The 26,224-nt window shown below is 34.4% G+C and overlaps 1 protein-coding gene across 1 annotated transcript in view; it reads right to left on the minus strand.

The window, feature by feature from the left end:
* Nucleotides 1-25,319, minus strand: part of LOC110720256 (nephrocystin-3) — a 28,414-nt gene extending 3,095 nt beyond the window's left edge. The window contains exons 1-17 of the mRNA XM_021899258.1: nucleotides 25,131-25,319; nucleotides 23,075-23,164; nucleotides 22,428-22,618; nucleotides 22,171-22,275; nucleotides 20,601-20,701; nucleotides 16,771-16,849; nucleotides 16,354-16,365; nucleotides 16,107-16,172; nucleotides 15,887-15,955; nucleotides 15,746-15,802; nucleotides 10,404-10,411; nucleotides 9,690-9,759; nucleotides 5,171-5,268; nucleotides 5,041-5,086; nucleotides 4,716-4,840; nucleotides 4,434-4,533; nucleotides 841-903 (exon numbers count right to left, since the gene is read on the minus strand). Of these exons, the coding sequence (XP_021754950.1) occupies nucleotides 841-903; nucleotides 4,434-4,533; nucleotides 4,716-4,840; nucleotides 5,041-5,086; nucleotides 5,171-5,268; nucleotides 9,690-9,759; nucleotides 10,404-10,411; nucleotides 15,746-15,802; nucleotides 15,887-15,955; nucleotides 16,107-16,172; nucleotides 16,354-16,365; nucleotides 16,771-16,849; nucleotides 20,601-20,701; nucleotides 22,171-22,275; nucleotides 22,428-22,618; nucleotides 23,075-23,164; nucleotides 25,131-25,245 (1,395 nt within the window). The 5' untranslated portion in view covers nucleotides 25,246-25,319. The remainder of the gene's footprint in view (nucleotides 1-840; nucleotides 904-4,433; nucleotides 4,534-4,715; nucleotides 4,841-5,040; nucleotides 5,087-5,170; nucleotides 5,269-9,689; nucleotides 9,760-10,403; nucleotides 10,412-15,745; nucleotides 15,803-15,886; nucleotides 15,956-16,106; nucleotides 16,173-16,353; nucleotides 16,366-16,770; nucleotides 16,850-20,600; nucleotides 20,702-22,170; nucleotides 22,276-22,427; nucleotides 22,619-23,074; nucleotides 23,165-25,130) is intronic.
* Nucleotides 25,320-26,224: the final 905 nt, after the last annotated feature.

The raw sequence follows: 26,224 nt of genomic DNA on the forward strand, positions 1-26,224 counted from the left end.
AGTTGGCTTATGTAAAATAGAATCAGTTCAAGAACCTAATAAATAACACTTACCAATAGACAAAAATCTTTTTAGCTTCCAAGTATGGAAAAAGTATATATTCCACAAACCCAAATCACCCTAGTTTTAAGACCTGCAACTCTGGAAGCATTTCTATTAGGAAATTGATGGAGAAGCAAGTAGTGTTCCAGGGTTTTGTCAACTCTGATTCCAGGTTGAGCGATGCAGTAATATATCTGCTTTAAGGTAGGTAAGCCTCAAAAAAAGTAGGAAATGGCAAACAAGCCATAATTGATTCACGCCACGAATTCAAACTTGTATAAACATATATGATCTGTGCATATATTTAAAGCCTAGATTTTCCGCTAGCAATTGCTTAAAAAGTAAAGGCATTTCCCTATAAGGAAACCAGATAATACAATAATCTCTTAAACACATAGTGGCACTGATATTCTTCACTAGGAGAACAAAGATGATCAAATAGTTAATACTTCCAATGTTCTTTTCTAGTTGACACGTTTTGACTTTTATCACTATTTACAACTCTACTTTGACTAACTTCTAAGATTTTTTTTATTTATAAAAAAACATTGTAATGCAGGATCTTTTTAGATTCGTCTCAGCATTATTAAAATATGTTTTATATAAAATTCACTTATTAACAGTCAAGGATAACGCTTGAGTTTTGTATTGGATAACAAGACAAAAGAAACATGTCAACTAATAATGAACGAACAAAGTATGAGATTTTAGAAGAAATGATTGCATGTTCAAAAATGCAAATCTTAAAGCAGACAAAACATGGAGAGAAGTCTACTTAAAGGCTAGCAATATACTAACCCCTGTTTTTTGTTCTTCTTGCTTAGCCACCTCAACTTGTGCAAGAGCTTTTAGTGACTGTAACTGCAAGTGGAGTCAAGGTGTCAACATTTTACGTTTCATGATTATAATGCAAGTTTCTTTCAAAATAAAAAATAAAAGAGCTAAAAAATATATATATACGACTCTGGCATTGTGTAGCTCACAATCAACACAAAAGATAAAACTTTATACCATATGCATTATAAATTAGGCGTTGATTCTTCCTATTTTTGTAACACATTGATAACCCTCTTAAGAGAATGAAGGTGAAATAAGAAAATAGGCAAGTGAATTATTGAGAAAATTGGGCCTATTTTTTTTTTGCCGGCTGACAGGATTGCTTGCTAACACAAAAGGCAAAGAATAGATATAAAAATACTATTTTTGGGGCTTCAATAAGATAAGAGGTGCAATTGTCATAAAAATGCAAATACCAGTGTGATGCCTAAAAAACAACATTACTATTCCCCCCCCCCTCTATAATGATGAAAAGTTATTTATATATCATGTGAAGCGCTAGAGATTTAACAAGATTTATTCATATTGTTATCAAAGGCACAATACTAATAATAAACAAGACTATTTAACTAATGATACTCTTCTCTTTCTACAATTCAAATCTATGACATCCCATAACAATACTAACATAGTGGGATTGCAACAGGGCAGTGAGATTAGAAGTCTACTCAACTCTTAAAATTATGCAAAATCATTTGGATTATTACGTCAATCAAAATAGCATACATTGAATCTACAAACAAATAGGGAAAATAAAGTGCTAAAAACAGACATATTAATGTGGTCAGATAATCTTCTCCTTCTTTTGCTTGAACGTCTTAATCCCATAAGTGGGTCGGCTACATGAACCAACACAAGGACTTCCCAGGAGGTCACCCATCCTAGTACTACTCTCAATCAGTGTGGCTCATGTCAAGCGATGTGACAAATTTTTACACCAACAGTTACTGGCCTACCATAACCCTCCTCCTTTATCCAGGCTTGGGACTGGCAGCAGAAAACCAACTGGCGGAGTTGATGAACATAATTTTGAAAAATAAAATAAATAAATAATTAATGTTGAAGAAAGATTAAAAGTTTAATTTTGGTAAATCAATTGAGAAGCTAGGAAGCCCGAACACAAACACCACCCAACTTATTTGTACGTGTTGACGTGAAATCGGACAAGGGTACCTTTTGGACACGTGACGATACATCTCGAACAATCCAAACAATTGTACTTGGTAATTTTATACACTTTAACGCGAACCGTGTCCTACTATGACACAGCCCGTGTCCCCTCATCTTTCCAACCTTTTTTTGGGAAAATTAAAGTGAATGAGAGAGAATATGAGGGTTGATGATGTGAGTGTTTCCATTGCTGATGTTTAGGGCTTGAGAAATGGAGGAGAACAGACGCTGCAAGGTAGTGTAGTTGAATTTGCAAATTGAGAGGAGTAAGGAGAAGACTCAAGAGATTCAATATTGGATATAAATCAAAACAGTTTTTAGTGTAATTGTTAATTCGATGCGCTTAATTGCTTGTTGTTACAATGATATAGGAGAGAGAGATTATGTAGGAAGTTTTGCAAATTCAGTTTGTAAAATGAATATAAGATTAAGTCCATTGACTTACAAATACGTCATTTTTTTATTACACTTATATTTTCATATTTAAAAATATAGTAGAACGGTGTTTTGATACCATATACATAAGTGACTTGTAGAATTAGTTTTCAAATGTTCTCTTCTTCTACATATATTATGTGATTAGTATGTTGGTCGTACCCATGTCCTCTAATTTGGAATTGACACTTTCCGATATCTGTTATGAACCCATAGTACACAATCTCATGCAGCCTAATTGAGAAATGGAGGTTAAAGAGTTATTTGTAGAAAGGAAAAAAATTATAAGAAATTTTGTTATTGACATAAAATATATTTTAAAAAATTATTAACAAAAACTATATAAAGGGCAATTTCAAATTTCAAGAGACATTAAGATGATTAGAAGATATGAATAAGCAGCGGTAACAACATTTCCTAAGACAGTTGTAGTAATTAGCAAAGAAAGTAGGTCAAGACAAGTTATGAACTTATTTTAAGAAAAAAGAAAAAGGTAGTTCATTAACGCTCTCCATAAATTTGGGCCCTACTAATTATAAATCCCTTTGTAATGAGTCAGCTATCATAGGCACTTCACTTGCCCTGTTGAACACAAGATAAGAACCCAAAATTTTCAATCTTGGAAAAACAGAAAATAAGTGGTCAAATCTGACTGGAATCGAAACCGAGCAGATTGTTTTAGTGACCAAATTTTACTACTACCTCCTTTTTTTTAATTCTTTTTCTAACTGCTGACATATTGTTAATATAAAAATTAAGTAATAAGTGAAAAGTGGGTCCCTTCTATCACTTTTTGGTAAGAGATAGAAAGTGGTTTAAGAGCATTGATATTATTAAATAGTTTAAAGTGGACGTTTGGTGGTATAAGGAGTGATAAGAGTGTAAATTATCATGACAATAAAAGGAATAAGCAAAAATAGGATGAATAAAAATAAAAAAATAAATTAAAAATATCAAAACAGAAAGTTGGAAGATAAGGGGGGGAAAAAAAGAGGGAGTATAAAAAGTTTTTGAAATCCCACCAAAACACCTTGTAAGTTGTAACATTAACAACTTGAGGCAAAAAAAAAAGTTGTATAGTTCTATTGTGACTTTATGTAAATTGAGAAGAGGTATTATGTTAGGTTTTGAATCAACATCATTATCATTTACTCGTATTTCGACAAATTTTATAAAATCGTTTTTAAAAAATTTAATTAAATTAAATACTAATTAGCATTTGTATTAGATTATGCAATCATTTATATATAAAAAAAAAAAAAAAAAAAAAAAAAAAAAAAACATCAAAATAACCACCAATAAATCTGCCATAATTGGAAATAATTAATGTCCTTGATTTAACCGATTGACCCATAAACAAACATTCTGCGTTATGAACATGAGTTCTTGACCCATTATCGAAAATGACCTGAACCCAAACTACCCAACCAAAAATAAACCTCACTGGCCCATAACCAAACATTCTGCGCCAGATTATAAATCCTCGACCCATTACTGAAAATGAACCGAACCCAAAACTGCCCAACCTGAAATGACTGAACGTTTTGAAAGGTCTACTTGCAAGCCAATTGCTCCGAGGGTGATTGACCATATATAATTGACAATGACAAGCATGCAAATCAACAAACCATATATGTTGACAGGCATAAAATTTTGGTCAGGCTAACACATCACAAATACAAAGAGCATTTTGTCACCAACATGTGAAGTGGTAGATCTACACAGCTACGTATTTTCTAGCATATTGAATTCAAACATTGTTGGAAGAAAATGTGCTTAAAACACTGTAGAAAAAAATTAAAGTCTTGAACCACTCCTAAGGAAAATGCAAATGGTTTGCGTCTGTCACTACCTCATATCATGGTGCAGTACTAATCCACTATCCTATGTACTAGGTAATCAGATGTGAAAAAAGAAAGAATACCCTGTTTGCAAAACCAGATACTAACCAGTATGATTAACGCAGGATGTTCATTTTTTCCATATTGTTGTCCATAATTTTGTGTGTTTCTCTTGGCTTTAGATCCATCCAAAATTAGCTGAGCTATCCTGTCAGGAAGAGAGATTTGAATTACAAATATAAGAGAAAAGAGAATTACGTAAGAGGAAGACAGGTAGTTCTACTGTACAGAAATTAATCTAGTATAAGACTAATGAGAATATGTAGTTCCACCTTATTTGGAAGTGGAAATTTATAAACGATATTTGTGGATAAATCAGAAGCCACAAACCTGACAGAATTTGTCAAAAGATCTTTTGCTCTATCAAGCTCCAAATTTGCTTCTGATGTTGCAAATTTGTTATTTTTGAAATTCAGCAAAGCCAAATTTGCAAGGCCCAGCAAGTTGGCTCCAATCTGTCCAAAGAATGATAGTGTATATTTAATACACCTTGGCATCATGTCAAACAAGCCAAGTGAAAAGCAAAAATCCACAACTCGTCAAATGAGACCAACAGGAGAAAAGATAATGGTAAATAATGCAATATTCTTAAGAATACAGATTGAAATTTATTAAGAATTGCAATGTCTAAAAGAATGAAGATTGAAACATAGACCTGAATGTGATCTTGAGGAAGTAACGTCTTCCGAACATCAAGACACCTATGTATAAAAACATATTGTGTTTACTTTAAGCTGAAGATTATTGAAGTAAAAAGTAAATTCTAGTAATCACAACAAATTCACCTTTCTAGTAGTTCCCTTGCATCCCTTACTTTTCCCAGTGATTGCAAAGTCATGGACAGACTTTCGGCAGCATTTACAGTGTCTAGAGAATCCCAGCCCTGTTCAGTACACAACTTAAATAGTCAATTGAAGCAATTGAATGTAAATTTTAAAATCCAAAATAAGCAAAATGACATACAAGTTTTGTGTAGAATATCATATCATCCAGTCAGCATGAATCAATCAAAGCATGCAACTATAACAAAATCAGAGTAACTCTGCTTTTATCACTGGGACAAGGAGGCAGACAGAGGAAAGAAATCTAAACCCTTGATCAATGAGATGGGTAAAACAAGGAGTACACTGTTAAAGATGAAAAGCAAGGACTTTAAAGACTGTAATGACATGTAATTATACATTTGAAGCAGCTTCCAATTGTTTGGAATCTCACTTATATGGGAGGCTTATTAATGCAGAAATATCACTGATCAAGTTACTGATGATTTTTTCGTAGCAAATAATCATTAAAGTTTAGGTAACCAAAAAGCCAGAAACCAGCAGACATTTACAATTATGTTTACATTTAAAATAGAAGTCTATGGTTTATACAGAACTCACAAATCCATTTATAAGCACCCCAAGGTAGTGATCCTTAAAATGATCACCTCTAAACAGCAGGAATCTAATGATCAGTTTGCTGGAGATGTATTATGAGGATATGATCTCGGATTCTTAGTATTTGGCTGATTGAAGCCTTCGTGGGTAAGTGGGAATATACTGTTCCATTATTTGTTGAGAATGGGTATCAAAATACTGTTTGTCCTTGATAGAAGGGTCCACTAATCTTGTATTTGTACTATCTTACAAAAGTGGATGTGTATCTCTTTGGTGACCACCCCAAGTCAGGAAGTGTTAGCAAATCAAGTTATCTCTAAGAAGCAAGTACCTAATGATCAGTCTAACATTGAGATAAAACATAATGTAGTGCAACTGGAATCTTAGTTTGACTGTCTCAGTAAGATTATAAAAAGCCTAAAGAGTACCAATCTTACGATACAGATTAATCTACCTATCTAAAGCTAGAATGTCTTATTAAGTCACTACCGTATTGTTCCTGAAGTTAAACACTAGACATTTTTCAAAGATTAAATTTGACTATAAATTTCTGATGGAGTATATAAAAAAAAAAAAAAATGACATGAATGAAAAATAATGCTTAGAAACTTTAGGACACAATTTTAAGTCTTATATGCATAATATCCGCATAGTAATTCTCACTGATAGCTTGAATTACGAAAACTAAAATACAAAAAAAAAAGCCTAATCTACTAATCTAGCTTCTCACTGGAACCCTTGCTGATTTTTGTCACACCAAGTCAATTATATAGTAGGGTAATAATCTCAGCCACAGCATCACATCGTAAAAGACTTTGAGCTTACCGCGATGGTGCAACTGTGACAGGCTGCGATAGCCACAAACCATCTGCAATTCCAGCAAAAGTGATTCGTTGATCACTCCTTATTGAGCAATTATCTAATTTAGAATGCCTGGATTATAATTTAACTTGATTTAGATTGATATAAATATAATGTTTATTAATTGACAATAAATTAGTGCAACTAATCTCATACAATTTGAAAACAAAACTTAATTTATAATATCAAGAATTCAAGATACTTTCTCCGTTCTTTTATTATCACACCATATAGGTTAGGCACAATTTTTTTGGCAGTGGAAAAAAGGAAGAGAGAGAGGGGTAGAACACTAGAAGTACAAAACTAACCATGTGTTGTAGGCATAAACTAAAGAATCAAGTGTTAAAAGTAAGGGTATATGGGGTGTTTGCAATGTGAACAGAGATATTTTGTTTCCTTAAATGGATATAGTGCAATATTTGTGAAACTTCCTTAAAAAAAAAGTGGTGTAATAGTTAAAAAAAACCGGAGGAAGTATATAAGATCTGCACAAACTCTTATATGTGGATAAGGTTACTTCAATGGGATATCTTAACGAATGTAATTACTTCAATAGGAAAATGAGATTACTCTCATTCAAAAGTGGAATTATAATATATTAATTATAATTTATTAATCAAAATAAACTAACAGGGTTCTTGAATGAAGAAACGAGGTTACGTTTTTTTACTTAATTGATATTACTTGTATAGTGGATTTAGGTTACTCTTATAAACAAATTGGGTTACTCTTATGAATAAATGAGTTTACTCATAACAATGAATAAAGATTACTATTATAAACAAATGTGGTAACACCATATGGCTAGCCACCTATATACATTAATGACAGTCTTCTAAATTTCTAATACAATTACGAAACTTCCAGTTATATGTTAAATAGAATATGCATGGTAATCATCACTTTCACCGTACCTTTTAGGTGAGAAATTATCTTGTATGGAGTAAATTTTAGTTGGTATACTTGATTTATTTTTTAAGTAACATAATTATTAACCATGCACTTTTACATCATTTTAGTTGTATGGAGTAACATCATATTTAAATACTTGATTATTTTTAAAAGTAATCTGTATGTGGGATTTTATTTGAAAATTATTATTATTTTGGTGTATACATAATCATTATATACTTTATTTGAAAATAAAAAACTTTATGATAATCTTGCACTTCTAATCATTTTGTAAATTTTTTTTTATTTTGACCTTAATAAAGTAGGGGAGTAAATTATAAGAAATTCAAAATTTAGACACCAACTTTTCAAAGTTTTCACTTTTCCCTCCTCCTTTCACCTATATATAATAGAGATTTATAATCATATACTCGTAACTTCGTATATTCGTTAAATTCATAATTTTTTAATTAGCATATGTTCGTATTACCTAATAATTAAGTATAATGTCTATGAAAAGTTATGAAAGAATATTTAGTTGATTGTATAAGGATGAAATATGTTTGCAAAATAGGAAGAATAAAATTTATATAGAATATTTCTAAGAATACTTGATAACAAAATCGTGGATAGATGTCATTTTTCCTAAAGTAATAATCATCATAATTATGTTAAAAAGAATACTAGAAGATGACACGTGTCATTGCTGGTGTGTTTTTTAGTATATAGTTATTGATTCATTCCTAAGACACGCATTTATCCCCAATATAAGAAAATCTAGTGATAATAAAGTGATGCATATAAAATATTGTTACACTATTGCATATTATAATCATGACACAAATACAACTCTTTTAACTTGCCCCAACGAATCAAGAAAATGATACCCCAAAACCCTAAATTGTTATACAAACACGCCTAAGATTTTTTTGCAAAAAAGGAGCTACCATTGACATAAAACAAACTATGCAGAGCATCAATTCAAAACTCAATGATTCCACACAGAATAAGTACTTCATGTAATTTTGAAGGAAGGATGAATGGAAGATTAAACTAATACTACTCCTAATATCTTTGAACCTGCATTTAAATTTACATAAAATAAAATAAATAAATAAATATCGTTGTCATTTTAAATTAGGTGATAGTAAGAGGGGGGAAAACAAAAACAAAAATTAAAACAAAAACTAAAAAATAAAAACTTAGTAACTATATAAAAATTAAAGCTCCTTCCGAATATCCTTTTGAAATCATAATACGAAGTATAATTTATAAAATTACAGAGAATTAAACAATGTTGATCTTAACACTAGTATTAAATCGCACCACAAACAATTTCTAGCACTTCGTTGATCATGTCATTATTATTGTCTTTTAAATCACACTTCACATACAACAATGGATGATAACCATGGACCATGGTGACATTCAAATTGAATTTCGCTCAGGTTTGCATTACTTAATTTAGTATACTTCCAGTAATTTTTTTTTTTTTAAAAATTTCCCACTTTTGGTTAAGGGGTATTCTTCATTGAACTTTCTGCTTTTTCTTGATTCTTTATTAGGGAAAAGAAATCTCTTTTACCCTCCTTAACCCCATGTCACTTACCAACTTTCACTTTCTAACCCAAAAAGGGACCCACTTTCCAGTAACTTTCTCTTTCCCTTGGTTCGAATGCTACAGAAAATAGGAAGACCAAAAAAGAAGAGAGGGAGTATTATTGAAGCGAAAAAATAATTAACTATTAACACGAAATGGAAGAGGGGTTGCAAACTTGCAGAAGACATCTTCCCAGAGATTGTGAGCCCACAACCACCCCACTCCCGCTTCCTCCCCTGGGTGTCTAATTGTCCATTACCCTAGATGTTCCCTGCCCCTTTTAAGAAAAAAAGTGAGATTAGGTTTGTTTTTCAGAATCCATAATTGACAACATAGCTCAAGGAAAAAATTGCAATATGCAAGGCTACTCTAGTATTATGACACATTAGGGGTTAAAAACAAGGGTATAAGGTGAAAAAGGGGGAAGAACATTTGTTTCTGTAACTAGCTCTTCTTTTGCAGCATTGAAGCCGTTCTTTAAACAATAAAACAAAAGATGAAAAGCAAGAAACAACACATATTGAACCAAAAAAAATAATCTAAGAAATCAAACTGGACAGAAATGAACTGTACCTTGGTCAACTCCATGATGTGCAAAATCTTTCTTTGAATGTTCTCAGCCTCCCCCAGTTGATTTTTTTGACTTTATATAAATCTGCAGATAAGGTAAATTGAGATTAATCACTACCTGACACCAAACTGGTTTGAAGTTGCTCAATAATTTAGAAGGAGATAGCATAAACCATAATTTTACTTTTGTAATAGTTTCCTTATATAAACAGAAAAATAAAACAACAAGAGCATCAGGTAATTGCAGATAAACAACAGATAAATAGAGTTGGAAACTGTAGGTAATTAAACTCTTGTGCTTCATATCAACTTATATTCTTAATTATAGAAAATTGCACAAAGAATATGAATCAAAGAGACAAAATACTTGTCATAAACCGTTGAGAATTTTATTTTTTCTTTCCTCTAAAAGGGTGTGAAGAGGATAAATTGGTCCTCAAAAAGTTAAAGCACAATCAGAACCAAAAGGAAAATTGATGCAAATCATGACCTCTTTTTATAACTATCTTTGTTTCTTTATTTAGGTACTCGATTGGTTTTGCCTATAAAGTTGCATAGGAGATATGCTTCTATATGGTTTGAGATCTGCGTGCCTAGAGAATGAGGGAAGATGAGACTCGAATTGATACTTGGAGTGAGTTGAAGAGGCAATTAAGAAATGATTCCTACCACAAGTATACATCCAAGATCAGGTCTTGAAATTGAATGACCTTGAACCAAAAAATCTTAGTGTTTCTTAATACACTAGAGAGTTTGAGAAATAGTGCATGCTTTGTGATTTCAAGGAAAATGCATGAAGGGATTCACACCTTCTATTGCACACAAGTAGAAACATCAAAGTATGTGTTCTTCAATGATGTCTTGAGTTTAGCTGAAAATTTTGAGAAGTTTGAGAGGGAAAAGATAAAAAAACAATTCTTATTTCAAAGGAAAAAGCCATTTTTCAATGGGAATAATTCAAGGGTGAATAATCTTAAGGCTATTCCCAATGGTTTTCACAAAGAGGATGTAGCCATGTAGGAAAAGGAAAGTTGATTGTTGTAAATCCGGAAAAGTATATTTCAAGTGTCAAGGCATGGGAGACATTTCTAGAGTTTGTGGCAACAAGGTGACTAAAAAAGAATATAGAATGTTGACTGTATGCCTAGACCAAGAAGAGAAAAAGAGCACATGTTTGCTGAATAAGAAGGAAAAGTATGATTTTGACAATTCCGAAGGTCAAGAATGGTATCTTAAGGACTTAAGGGGAGCTTTGCATGTTGATTTTGTTCCTCCTATTGCAAAAGCAAAGGGAAAAATTATCTTCTACTATAAGCAAGATGGGTGATATGAAGCTCCCCGATAAGAACGATCTGTACTTCTTAGAGGTCCAATTAGTTACACGATGGAGGTGAACTCCAAGTCAAAGAACAAGCTTAGGTAAACTTCTACTACAGACCACCCTACTCCTACAAGCTCAATTGGCTACACAATGAACATGGACTACAAGTCAAGAAGCAAGCTTTGGTAAACTTCTCTTTGGGTTTATATTCCAATATATTGTGGTGTGACATTCTACCTATGACTACCTGTTCTATATTAGGTTGTCCATGGCAATATAATAGAGGAGTGTTGTTCAACGGTATTACCAAAGTTTATTTAGTGAAGGTGGGGGACAAAAGAGGGCAATCGCATCCTTTACCTACTCATGTTGCTACTCAAGTGTTGATTATGCCTAAGCTTATCAAAGAGGAAAGAAGAGCAATTATGTTATTATTTAGACACTAACATCCTTTTGAGATTAGTACATATGTTTTTTTATTTTTGAATTCCCGAACGAGTTCAATCATTCAAGGGGAAAGAACGAACCAATTGAGGTTTCAAGATTATGCATAGGAAGAATTATGATACTTGTCATGTACTCCATGCAACAAGAATTTAATTTGGGCTACTATGAGGGCAAATGGCTTTCAGATGAAACTTGAGGTCATAAACAAATTACCACATCAATTTGTCAGATTATGAGAGTATTAAATCAAGAAAAATAAATCTAAAGATTAGCACTCTCTCGTAAGTCAAGCTTCATGTGACACAAGCTTTTAAAATGACATTCTTCTATGCCAAACAGATTACCAAATTAATTTGTTAGCTTGTATTAACACCAAGACTTATTTAGAAGAATGTTTTCACCGCCAGGTAGGCTGAAGTAGTCCTAATCACATATATTCAAATGCCTAGGGCACATAGTAAGCTAACATTGAAAATACAACACATAATTGACAGTTCTATAATCATAATAATTCAGCACTTCATGGACCACTGTGCTCTCAAAAACTATATCAAATGTTCAAGCCCTTAAGAATCTACATTCCTAACTCCAGTTCATCAACAGCTTTTCAACTAGCATGTGGAGTTTGGACCCAATAGAAACTTTACTGAAGGTTAAAAAAAAAAAAAAAAAAAAAAAGTGTTTATTTTCATGTTTTTGTCATTAAGAATAGCTTAACTCTGTAAGATGTAGAATTGTAGAGGACTAGAGGCAGTAGTTCACAAAAGCTAACAAATGTAGCTTTTTGAAGTAGACTTATTAAACCACTTTTGACTAGCAGAGCCTTAGCAAATAGCTGTGCTAGCAAAGCATATTCATGAAGAGGCTGGCAGATCATGTCAGAAGCAACACTAAGTGACTAAACTGAGAATAACAATTGTCAATTATCTTCTGATAATGCTGTCAATATAAGTTATATAACCAACAATAAGGTAAGCATTTTATCGGAAAGATTCATGACTTCTGTGTTGTGGTCATGGTCTGGAATTATGGTTTTAATTGTGGCCACGGGAATTGCAGGAACAGAAATGATGCATTGATCGTGTACCATGTGATGATTGTCACGGTGATAATTTGGTTTCAAAGTATTTTTAGAGTTTTAAAGTAGTCGTATACTATTGAAATAGTTAGAGTAAAATAATAGAGGATTAGAGGCGATATTGGGAAGGCAAGGGGGAATCTTTCGGTAAATCTCTCTGAAAGGGAAGTAACTTTTGAGTGAAGCACAGGATGTAACTTTCAATGTGGGGTGATTCGGCATGGAACATTTGATTTGGACGAGATAGCGTGTTTCTAAAACACTTCTTGTTGACATGACAATTTCGGCTTGGTCAAATTAAAAATCATTCATGATGCAGCCCAAACAAAAGGCTGCTACCTTGTTTTTGCACCATGGCTGCAGTTATCATATAGTGTGCATTTCACATTAGCAAAGGTTCTTTCATTAAAGAGCAAATAAAAGGCCTAAGCTGAAAAATCTGAAAGTAAATTCATGTTAGGTCAATAACAGTATGGTTAAATTCATGTTCGGCCTTATTGGCTTAGTAGGATTAACAAAATTACAAAACGTAGAAATTTTGAATCTAAAAATTATGAATTAACCAAATACAATGATACATGACCCGAGCCAAACCTGACCCAACTTGAAGGGTACATTGACCCAATTTAACCAAGTACTTGACCTGAGCAACCAAATTGACAGTTCTAGCCCTAGGTATGCGCAGAATATATAATCAGGTTGCATATCTAAGAAACACTATCTTCAGATTTGAATACTCAAGCTGCTACGCTTAAAGAATCATGTATGGTTGCAGCTGAGTTAATCTAATACTAATTTGCATATTTGAGTAAATTGGCCTCGTTAATTTGCTGCCAGTAAGAGCAGATGATTGGCTAAATTTTTTTCAGAGTTCTTATCTATAGTTACAATTAAAGCTGTCAAAAGCTAATCCGACCCACAAAATTTACCCGAACCCGATTATGAACCAACCTGTTTGAACCAAGAAAAATGGTGACCCAAACCCGATATGACCCGACCTGAAGCCTACCCTAGACTCGAGTTAACCCGAAAATTTGAGACCCGAACCCGAACATGAACCATCTTGGAGATGACCCCGAACTGAATATAACTCATAAATTATTGACCTGACCTGTCGAATTTCACCCATCCTGTTACTAACTCGACCAGAATTCAACCCATGTTACTAACCCGCTCGAATTCAACTCGACTTGTTATTGACCTGACCCTAATCTTTTAAGAAGATTTAATGTTTAGATCCAAAATTTAAGAGTAGAATTCGAACGTGAAATTTATTTGGACCGATTACTCACTCCTTGTTGAAGATAGAAAGTGGCAGTGAGAATAGAGAGTGGGAGTCTAGGAAAGGCGAGCAGCCGAGAAGTGGTGAATTATAGCCATGGGTTGATCTCTGAATTTTAGTATATTAGGAAAGCTACACTCCAATGCATGGTTCGAAAATGCGGTTTCGGTTGTGATCGCGGAAACGGTCGCGTAATTCGGTAACGGAATCGATGCGTTAGTCGCGTATCGCGTCGCGGTTTTCACACAATTTTTTATATGTTTATTATGAATAAAAGTATTATGATTTTTCTCATAATATTTGGAAATTTTATATTCTTATAAATACTACTTATATTGTTAGTGGAGTACATTTTAAAATTAAACCCCCTGGAGTACATTTCAAAAATTAAACCCCCTATTGTGTGTAGTAAACTGGTAGTAATTGAAAAGGGGAAAAAGGGTGGGGGGGGTTCACGTGGGAAAAATAAAAAAGAAAAGAAGAAGATATGGGGGAGCCACCTGTTACTTAGTAATCAGCTAGTGGGGTCAGGTCAAATTTCAAAGAAAAATAAAAGGGTGACCTTTCCAGCTATCATGCAAACCCCTCCCAAGTCCCAACCACATGTTATTTTTTCAATAAAAATATCTTTATGCTGCAAAACAATCGACTTTAATGGAGAACTCGAAAGCTCGCCGGAAAACTACTTAAGAATCTCGCAATATTTCAGAAAAAAGCCCTGATTCGCGCGTTATCACAAGCGATTCATGAGTATATCGGATGATTCGGTCCGAAAATGCGCTGTATTTCAAAGATCCGCACCAAAACGCTAACACCCGGTTCGGTAAAAATGAAATCCGTTACGAATCGCCCGAATCGTAATGGTGCGGCTGCATTTTCGAACCATGCTCCAATGGCAACATTATACGATTTTCCAAAAAAATCCTTTTGTTACTCTTTTTATTTTGTTAGCTAATTCAGTCAGCAAGCATATTTTTTTCTACTAATAACCCGAGTATTTGAAACTTGAACTCGAACATGACCCGACTCAAAGATGACTCATAAATTATTGACCTGAACCGAACTCAACCTTTACCGAGATTGACCCAAAACTCTAATTTCACCCGATTTGTTGCTAACTCGACTCAAATTCAACCCAACCTATTATTGACCCAACCTGAACCCGACCCATTCCCGATAAGATGCATGATCCAATGTGATCTAACCCGAACATGCCGACCCTAACCCGACCTGCATAGGTAATGCTATCAACCCGAATTAACCCGACCTACATTGACCCGATTCAAATTCGACCCGAATATCCAAATTGACAGCTCTACTTACCATTTGTTTGGGTAGAAGAAGGGGATGGAAAAGAAGGGGAGGGAGGGGAAGGGGTGGGAAAGGAAGGGAAGGGAAGGGAAAAATGATGAGCTTTCCTTCCAAATCTCTCCATTGTTGGAGAGATCAATTTCTTACAATTTAATAACTCCATTTCTCCCCCTCCAATTCCCTCCCTTCCTCATTTGTTATCCAAATGAAAGATGATCCATTCCTCCATTTCCCTTCCCTTCCTTTCCCTCCATTTCCTTTAATCCATACAAAGTTATCGTAACTCATCATCTTCAGGGGGAAAATAGCTTTCTTCAAGATAAAAAAAGGAGTTTCTTTTATTCATAGGTTGGATTCAGGTCTTTAGAAACAGTATAATGCTCTTCCTTTGTACATGTACCCAAGTGTAGCAGCATTTTTTGCTATAGTAATTATAAGCATACTCACTTAGCTACAAAAAAAAAAAAAAAAAAAAAAAAGGTATCATAGCCCAATGTAGTAGCCAGGTTAAGGTAGCATTGATACAAATAAAGCAACCAGCAAATTTACAGCAGAAGTTATTTATAGCAAATAGCATCCAAACATGAAATTAATACAAGGTAAAGGAGAACGTTATAAACCTTTGCTAGATATCGTAGCTTCCGTATGCAAGAGAATGATTCCCCTTGACCACCTTCCTAAGAAGCAATAAAGTACCAGACATCATTAGGATAAACACACTGATCACATACAGTACATTGTCACACAATTCAAAGAAGCACCTCTAATATCCGAATAGAATCCTTAATAAGGGCCTCCGCATCCTTGGCATTTCCTTGAAGATAAAGCACCTGAAAATTACATCGTTTGAGCCACGACATCACAGAACAACAGAAAAATCCAAATCACCAAGAGCGGTCCAAAGCCATATTAAAGCAATGATGATTATAAGTGAAACCACTCAGATACACTGAACGTGCTATATAATGCTTGATAACCCACCGTTCCAAGGTGAAACATTGTCTCTGCGTAATCAGCATGACCATGTCCCAAGACACGCCCTTTGATCTAAAGCATTTTAACAATAAATAAGTAATATTAGGGCCAAAAAGTACATAGAAAAAACAATGGAAGAATGCAGATCAACATTGATCCAACCAAAACAATAATCTTTTTAGTTTCCAATTTCGAGAATTAAGCATTAATCTCCAAAGAACACATTAAATAGCGATTTGACAGAAACACTAACCTTTAATGACCGCTGTTCCAAACCACAAATCTCAGTCCCAGATAGACAACATGAAACAATGTAAAACAGATATCAGACATATATTAGAAGTCCTCACTGTAGTCGCAATATTAAGATTTGCTTAAAGAAGGCGATAAAATTTGCTAATAGGTTTTTCTCAGCGTCTGAAATGTTCATATAATTTTCAGACATTTAGATATATAAAAAAGCATGTCAACTATTATCAAGACTTATATTTGGTAGAGACCCACGGTATGCCAATTGTCACAAGCAATCAAATTAGAAGGAAAAAGATAAATGAAGTTGACACGATTAATATGTGACTATTAAAAATGAGATCTCACACATCAACTTTATCACTACCATAGAACTAACAAGATATAAGAAATAGAAAATTGTATCAATCCTTGTACCTACCTCGTAACAAACTCGAGCTTCTTCGAATTTTCGCTGAACAATATAGAATTGACCGAGGTTATGGAGGGCAGCACCAACACTGTGATTCAGCAACAATGTATTGACGGAAAGTTCAGATATACAAAGTCATGAATAATTGCAGCAGTAACATAGTCAGAGTAGAGGCAATACAGGTAACTTTGCTAGGAAGATCGTGTTGTAAATGTAACATAAAACAAATTGACACATAAAGATAGACACGGCATAAAGTGATATCTAAATGCATGCAGATAGCTCAACCACGGCCCATCTAAGCACTGGCAGTTAAGCATTTACTTTGCAACCTAGATTAAATGGAAACTGCCAGATGAAATACACTTGCAATAAACAGTGTAAATAAAAAAGCACACTCAGAGTTACTACAATACCATCTAGGTTCCCAACTTCTTTCTCAACCTAACAAACCTGTGTTTTGAAAGTAAGGCATCCTTTTTAGAAAAAATAATCAAAATATAGCAAAGAAAATCACATGGGATAACTAGGTACTTAGCAATGTGATAATAAAATGGAACTTCAATTTTATAGAAGATAACTTCCCATGAGACATGTAAGTTTATCCTATATTATATGGAAAGGAATAAATAGGTATCTCACGAGATTTCCTATCAAGCAGATACCCTACTGATAACCACCACATGTGAAGAATATCCTATAATTTTTGCTATAGGTACATAGGTATCTAGGATTTTGCTACCAAACACATGCAATAAGTTCCTTATTGGATCCACAGACCTCTACACAGACACACAATCATATGGTTTTTCCAGGTCAAAAAATACGAACAGCTGATATTTATTTATTCATATTTTTATAGGGTTTCATTCACACAGCTTCAATTATGTGAATCAAACCAAATTAGTTCTCTATTCAGGAATAATCTACTGGAATTCTCACATTCATTTATAATGCTGGTTTAATGAAGGGGGGCAATATAAGTAGTGCAATTTCACTATTATCTTGAGGAGGAATACAAGTGAGTAAGCTAGAGGAGGAATGTTATAAATTGAGAGCATTAAGGAGATAAGGAGCATGAAGAATATTATTGAAAAAGTTTATCTCATTAGCTTTCCCTTAGTGAAAGTATCCAGCCACTTAAGCTGAGATCTGGAGCTCTATTGAATGATTTAATCAAATCAAAATCAAATACAATAAACTATCAATCCTTCCCCAGATTCATAAGAAGGGAATTTCAAAGATATCTATGGAGCAGCAGAGAAAATGCTGTTAGCAGCTACTCCCTCCATATTCTTTAATGTTTACACTTTGACCATTTTTCTCTCACAAAAAGATTCCAATGTAAAGATTAAAAAGACGGAAGGAGTTGTATAAAAATAAAAGAAATAAAGAGGAGGGGGGTGGAGGGGAATCCTGTAACTCATGAGTGGAGTTCCACCACTTGGAGCATGGTAACTTGTAATTGCTTTTGATTACTCTCATCAATTAGTATAAGTAATAGATTAGTTTTTCCCCCGTATTATTCCTCAAGTCATTATACATTGTTCTGTTTTTATATACTTGTGTGGAATCTCACCAAAGTTCTTAGCAAGATGTATCAAAAGTAGACCTTGCAACAATGACCCATACTTAATTACCTGACCCAAAACCCGAACAGTACCCAAAATCACTTGACCTGATTTTGACTCAATCCACACCGACCCAACCTAACCCAAAATGACTTGATAATTTATGTATCTAATCATGATTATACTATCAAAAAAAGCATATTGGCAATAGAACCGAAAATGACCCAACTTGTCCTGAATTGAACCTGGAGTTAACTGAAACGAGTCTTACACAAAAATGACCCAATTTGACCCAATCTAGAGTCTAGACAACCCGATTGCCATCTCTAATCAAAGTGATAGTCCATGGCACCGGCAACAAAGGTCTACAATCAGGTGGAGGAATTCAAACTGTTCTTAAACTCCACTAATGACTCCATCACTGTGAAGGTCAAAGTAGTTATTTATGGAGCACCGAAGAGCATGAGGTAAGTGGTGGCGGACCAGATCACGGCAGGTATGATGGTTGCAGCTAAGCATCTCGATGAGGAGATTAATGACAGCTTACTTGCGATGAATGAGAAGTTTGCCGGTCTAATCAGTTGATCATGGGAGAACCAAAAGATGATGTTTAATATGATGAAGAAGTTCCGGTAATGGAACCTCCTAAGGTATGTATGAACACTCAAATTGATTTTAATTCCAACGCATGTGCTGCTACTATGGGGGTGGGGTGAATCATTGAAGCTCCAGGAAAATCCGCCATGGCAGTTACAGGCAATGACTCATTGGATAGCAGAGTATCTTAGGACTTAAGAAGAGGAGTCAGATGTAATTGGTACATACACAAGCTGGATCTACCCCAATATAATGGAGAAAGTCCAGATGGATGGTTCCTAACTTCTTAGGAGCCAAGAAATATTTTTGATTTACCAATTTAGAGTACGACAAGAAAATTATAAGCAAACCAAAAGTAAAATGAACCGGCCTAGTATATAATAATTTATAAGAACCGGCTCAAACAGTATAGCTAAGGTTAATGGCAAGGGAGAAAATTACAACACGTAATCATGCAACTCACCATCACAATTTGATTTGTAACAAGTTACAATATGTACTTTATCCCAAAATTTTAAAAAGAAATCAATTATGAGTACAATAAATGCCAAAGGATGGAAGAATGACGAGGAAAAGAATATTTTTGTTGATAATAAGAATTGTATAAAATCTCAACAGCGCAACAATCCCAAAGCTATGCATGTGTTGTTAATAACTGTTGGATATTTAGAGTGTTCATGGTTGCACGCTCGCGAACTATGAAGAGCGGTCGCGCAAGGCAGGCGCTTGCGCGGCCGCGCAGAGAGCGCGCCTAAACCGCGTACCTCTCTGGAAATAGGCAATTTGGAAGGTTGAGGTTGGCACGGCCGCGCGTCTGGTCGCGCCTAAACCGCGCCCCTCACTGCCTTCTTGTAGAATTTCGCAACTTGTGTGAGGAGCGCCAGCTCCACCTTGAGGAGCGCCGCTCCTCCTAGTAGTAGCGGTTTCGTTTTCCTTTTAATTGCGAAATTAAAAGAATGAGAGCAGTTCATTATTTTTATCCTCTCTGGTTTTTCTCTCCAAGTTTTCTCTCTTCTTCGCAAATTTTCTCTAAGAAACTTGCAATCTCTTATAGAAAACTCCATCAATTAAGTTAATTATCAAGAATTTGATCATCTTTCTACACATCTTAGTGCTAAGATTGTAGTGATCGTCTATTGTATCTCAAAGCGAATTTCTACTTCAACCCAAGCACCATTGTGGGGAAATTATCGCTTTAGGAAAGTGTTTACACGTCTTAGACGAGTATCAAGTATTGAAGACTCACGTGGTCCATGGTATTCTCGTGTTCTTGGTCGTTTCTTTGGCTTGGAGTGAGGCAAGTGTAATTCTTCATACTTGTAGTTTAGTTTGATTTTCTGTAATTTTACTTTCTAAACTCATTGGTGCTTGGTTTGTTGGTGTAATTGGTATTATACTACTTTGTATTTTCTTATTTCACCAATTCATAGTGCTAGAATTTGTATAAGTAGGAACTTTATTTCCTAACAATAACTCCCTTTGAAGCTCCACATGACATGATTCTCATCAAGGTATGGAAACACTTATTCTTCAAAAAGTCATTGCCAGCTCACAGAAGATATCCAATAGCATCAAAATATATCATAGTTAAACAAGCCTAGAAGGTGAGACATCACAGCTAAAGAATAGACAGACGGCCCAAAAGAGCATATTACTTGCATAGAAACCTACCGCACATCATCTGGACCAAATGCTTCCTCAAGTATACTAATAGAATCTATATACAAGGGCTCTGCTTTATCATATGATTTCTGGACTCTGTACAGCTCTGCCTGTGAATGAGCAGAAACAACTTTTTCAGAAATTATCAAATGTTATCTACAGTTGAGATTCCAACGAAAGTAATATAACTCCCAACAAAGGGGGCTAAAGAACATAAAAAGAAATAATATCCTCCAGCAAAGACAAGCTGCTTGAAAACTGAGCCGTTGAGAATTGATCGTAGTCTTAAACAATCATCAATCAACAGATTAAGGGTGTTTTAAGTTAATAGTAAGGCTTCATCAGCCAAGCTCTCAAATTAAGAAAAGGGTTCAGAATCTTTAGATTATCAAGATTAACTTCACACACAAAAATTGTTAACTTAATCTTAAATCTGGGGAGCTTCAATTTGAATTTTGTAACCAAATTAGATGCTACAATTGAGTCACGCTCCTCACAAAAGAGTTTCCAGAAATATACTATCTTCAAAAACAAAATACACTTAAAAATTACAAGTTAAAATACTAACTCCCACCTACATTAAGGAATTTTCAATAATGATATGTAACAAAGAAATATATATAAAGAAGATGCCAAAGGAGGGTCACCCATGTAAAATTGGAACACTAAGGAAAACACAACTCATGCCCGTAAAACATTATGAAGCAATTCATCCACAAAATCAAGAGACAAATATTGCTCATACCCTAAAACTTGACTCCAGCTATACAAAAGCCTGAAAAGAAAAAGGAACTAAAAACCTTGATGAGAGGGCTACATCATATAAATATGTTGGTATGTTTCTTTCCCTAAGCACCATCAACTTGACACCTTGACTCCATCTACACTATGTTTGGATAGAGAGAAATGGAAGGAAAGGAAGAGAGAGAAAAGAAAGGATGCATCATCTTTTGTTTGGATATCTAATGCAAGAAGGGAAGGGGAGAGAATAGAAAGGATCCATTTTCCTTCCCTTTAAAATAAACCAAATCCCTCCATTGTTGGAGAGATTTGGAAGGAAAATAGAAGTTGACCTTCTCCCTCCCCTCACCTCCCTTTCCCTTCCCACTTTTTTCTTTTCCTCCCTTTCCCTTCACTATAGTTATCCAAACAAAGAGCTAAGGAATCATCTTAGGCAACACAGTGTATCCGAATGTTAAAGTTGAAAGTAAGACTAAAAAAACAAACCAAGCTTTTTAGCCAAAACATAACTTTCAACTAAGCCTTCAAACTACTTGAAATACAATTTAACTAAGTGAGATCCATTCAATGGAAAATGTTGAAGCCTGTCTTCTAAAAGATAGAAAATGATAAAAGGGAAAGAGGAGCGAGGCAAATCAGAAAATAGTCAGCTGACTCAGCTCTTTCATTCATACTTACTTAAATACTTTAATCCGACATGTACAAGACAAAAGCTATAGGAATAAGCTAACAGTCACACAAATACCGGCATAAACGCTGCAAATACATACATCCTTCACAATTTCTGATCCAGGATAAGTCATCAATTCCTCTTTAGTAACAAAGAACATAAACTCACCAGATTGTTACATGCAGATGCAACATGTGGATCCCGCTCACCAAAACCTTTTTTAGCTTCTTCCAAGGCAGATGAAAATAACTTCTCAGCTTCAATCATTCTCCCCTAAATTGAATCAAAAGCAATTCAATGTGGAGATTTAGCTAAAAATAAAGACTTGTATGCAGTAAAAAATAAGGTGACCAAGTATAAGAGCCTACTAACTGATAAGGAGAAACAAAGGCTTGAGTATTTGTAAAAATCAACAGAGTGCTTACTTGCAAAAAAAATTCTCTCCCATTATCTGTGAATATTCGCCACTTTGACGTATGTTCATTTGATATAATTGAGCCATCCTCAAGTCTTTGTAATCCAACATTAGCTGACTCTCCTGCATTAGTTTCAGAGGCTTTTCCATTTGAAACTTCTTCAGCAAAAACAAGAGAGCAGCTCCCTCCAAAGAGAAGTGCTACAAAAGTAAAAGTAATTGAATACTTAATAATGATTCTCGAACTTAATAAATTATAATCAAGAGTCAAGGAACATATGAAAACTCTTTCTAGCCTAAATTAAATTTTGCACTTTCCTTTTTCAAATCCCTCAATTATTTTTATGCATCTCTGTTCAGTCTTCCTGCTACAATAGTTAGGCCCCATACTCTCAAACAATTAATATAAAAACACCATACACCACTATTCATCTATCTCATATACTTCTACAATAAAAATAACAATTCATCTTCAAGCAATAACTTATCACCTTAAACTATGTGCCCTGATATGTGTCAAAACTAATTTAAGATTTATCGAGCATATACATTCAACAACTTAAAAACATAGCAATGTCCACAAGAATTCTCAAGATAAAATACAGCGTGGACAATTGAACATTAGCACAGTATAAACCAATGTTTCATGTGTGACACCTGCTTGTCCATGTAGCAACATCCATAAAAAGCCTCCTGATCTTGTTTTTGAATGTTCAAAGCCATTTTGAGAATAACAAATCATATTCCCTGAAAATAACGACATAATGTTAAAGAGTAACAAGATAATTCATATTGTTGCTTTGACCTACAAATATGAGTATTGCATATATCAAGGTAAACAAAACACTATAGCTGGGCAGGCCGCCCGGCACGGCACGGTGGCATGCAGGCGTGCCGTGGGTCGTGCCACAGACAGGAGCTGCACTTTTCGGCACGGCACGGCATGAGCCCGCCCCTTGGCCCGCCGTGCCAGCCCGCCAGGCACGCCCTATATATATATTATATAAATATAAATATATATATTTATATATAAATTATATATTTATATATTTATCTATATTTATTTATTTATATAGTATAAACATTTAAAAAAAAAAAAAAAGCAAAGCACGGCAGGCCAGCCCGGCACGAGCCTACTCGGCACGTGGGCCATGCCGTGCCGTGGGCTGGCCTGCGATTTTGGCCGACACGGCACGGCACGCAACCTTTGGCACGGTGGTCCGCCAGGCACGGCCCGCGGCGGCACAGCCCGGCACGGTGCCCACCTTAAAAGGAAAACAGCACTCTGTCATATCCATATTAGTTTACTTTTTTCACTACTCTACCACCTTAGCGACAACTTGTGACCAGACATTTGATCATTACAATAAGTAACAACTAGATTAGTACTCGTGTGATGCACAATTTAAAATAAAAAATTAATACTTTTCAACAAAGTATTACAAATAAATTTATTTTGCAATAAATTTTGGAACTCACATAAAAAAGGGTTTTGGAAAAAGAAATGTCATTAATGTGTTTTTGGTGAATTGTTTATTCACACTTCCATTTATTTTAAAAAATTATTTTCCAATCTTTGAATTGGAAGGACAAAAAATAGAGAAGAAAAACAAAATGATGTCGTAAGCAATTTTGGCAGAAAATTTTTTTCATGAGAAAATGACACAAAGTATTATATGTAAGCGGTTTTTACTTTAGTTGTAGCTGTAGATTAAGAGATATAATATGATATGAGTACATTAAATGATTTAGCAATATCATATTCATGCTATAAATCACTTAAACACAACTATTATAAAACTATAAAAAGGGCACACAAAAAGAAACCATAAAAGATACATGAAGCTATTAGAGGGGTCATGTTGTGGACAAAAGGAGACTCAACAGCATTGTCCTTAAGCAAACTAAAACAATTAAAATGTTCATTCAAGTACATTTTATCATTTCTAATTTTATCCCCTCGAAATCCAAGAGTGAGTCTTAAAAATTAACTTGAGCGCTGGAAAACGAATACTAGTGCCCGCTAAAACAACTAAAATGTTCATTCAAGAACATTTTATCATTTCTAATTTTCTCCCCTCGAAAATCCAAGAGTAATATTCTTAAAATTTAACTTGAGGGCTGGAAAACAAATACTAGTACCCGCTATTAGGAAGTATTTCCAACTTCGCATTTGTGTTCACTTTTCAGTTTTCACAATCCTTATTAGAGAAGTGTAAATTACATTTCCAATTTTATCTACATCACTCAACAAGTAACGAGTCGTCCTCCACTTACATATGACCATTTTCGACAAAGGTCACTTCATGAATATATCCCAAATTTCCCTACAATCCTTAACGCCTCTCGAAACACATAATCAGAAACCACTATGTCCTTAAACAAACTTCATTGCCAACTTCAACAATAAAACAGATTTCAGCAATCAATTACATGATTTAAAGTTACTCAATCGATCAAATATAACATACTCAACATCAATTTCCAACAATCCTATAACATTTTATTCTTCAAATTCAATTTCAACAAACCATTCATCCATGATTCTACTCCCAATCATAATTAAAAAATCATATTAATCATTCTTATCTGCATATAACATTTTGATTATTAATCAATTCAAAATCTAAGAAATGTAATAGCAAAAACATTGCATTGAAATTAAAGAAGAAATCAAAGACGACGAAAACGCAAATCATTGAAAGTTAATTACGAGTATGGCATAATGATGATGATGATGCTGTAGGCAACCCTCTGCAAGAAGACGACGCAATTGGAGAAGCCCCGCAAAGTTTCCTGAGCAATGGTGTTATCTGACGACCAAACATTGCCTTCAATTGGGAGAATTCGAGACTGATGAACTAACTGTGTGTGTACGTTCTTAGAGTTGGTTAATATTCACTATCACAAACTTTAGGATTTTTTTCCAAAATAAGCCAATTTTGGGAAATATTAAGCAAGAAAGTATTTACCAAACTAAGTTTCCAAGCTAAAACGCTGTCTCGATCAGCGTTTTATGCCTGGATTTTTTAAAAAAAAAAATCAACTAGTGCTGACTTTTTTTTTAGTTTCTTTGTTATTTCAGAAATTGTAAATATTTTAAAAATATAAAAGACATAAAACGCTGTCTAACACAGCGTTTTATGTACAAAGTTTGTTGTACCTAAAACGTTGTCTCAGACAGCGTCTTATGTTCAACATAAATTGAGTTTTTATAAAAGTTCAAGAAAAAAAAAAAAAACACAGACATAAACGCTGACTGAGACAACGTTTTAGGTTGTTTTTTTTCCTTTAAATGAAACGTTGTCTCAGTCAGCGTCTCTTTTCAATGGGGCAGCGTCTCTTTTCAATGTTTGTTCGCAGGTTGTTTTCACTGTCATTCTCACTATCACTCACTCTCACTCCTTCGTAGAAGCGTCGCTGCCCCACCACGGTGAACCTCCGGCCTCGAAGCGCCGCTGCCGTCACAGTTGCTGCTACCGGACGCCGGTGCTGCTGCCGCGAGACGGTGTTGCTGCTTTCCCTATTTCCCTCACTCACCCACTCAAAATCCTGGTAAACCCTAAGTTCAAACTATTGTAATGTTGACAATTGCTATTATTGTTGAGATTGTATAAGATTCTTGCTAATTATTTATGAAAATGTGGAAACTTTTTGATAATTTTGTATGGCAATGTAGTACTTTGTTGATGAAATTGTTCATGAAACTGTTGAAATTGTTGATGAAATTGTTTATGAAATTGTTGAAATTGTTGATAGTAATGTGGTACATTGTTGATGAAATTGTTCATCAAATTGTTGATGGTA

Source organism: Chenopodium quinoa, unplaced genomic scaffold (genome assembly GCF_001683475.1).
Source record: "Chenopodium quinoa cultivar QQ74 unplaced genomic scaffold, ASM168347v1, whole genome shotgun sequence".
Taxonomy (NCBI): Eukaryota; Viridiplantae; Streptophyta; class Magnoliopsida; order Caryophyllales; family Amaranthaceae; genus Chenopodium; species Chenopodium quinoa.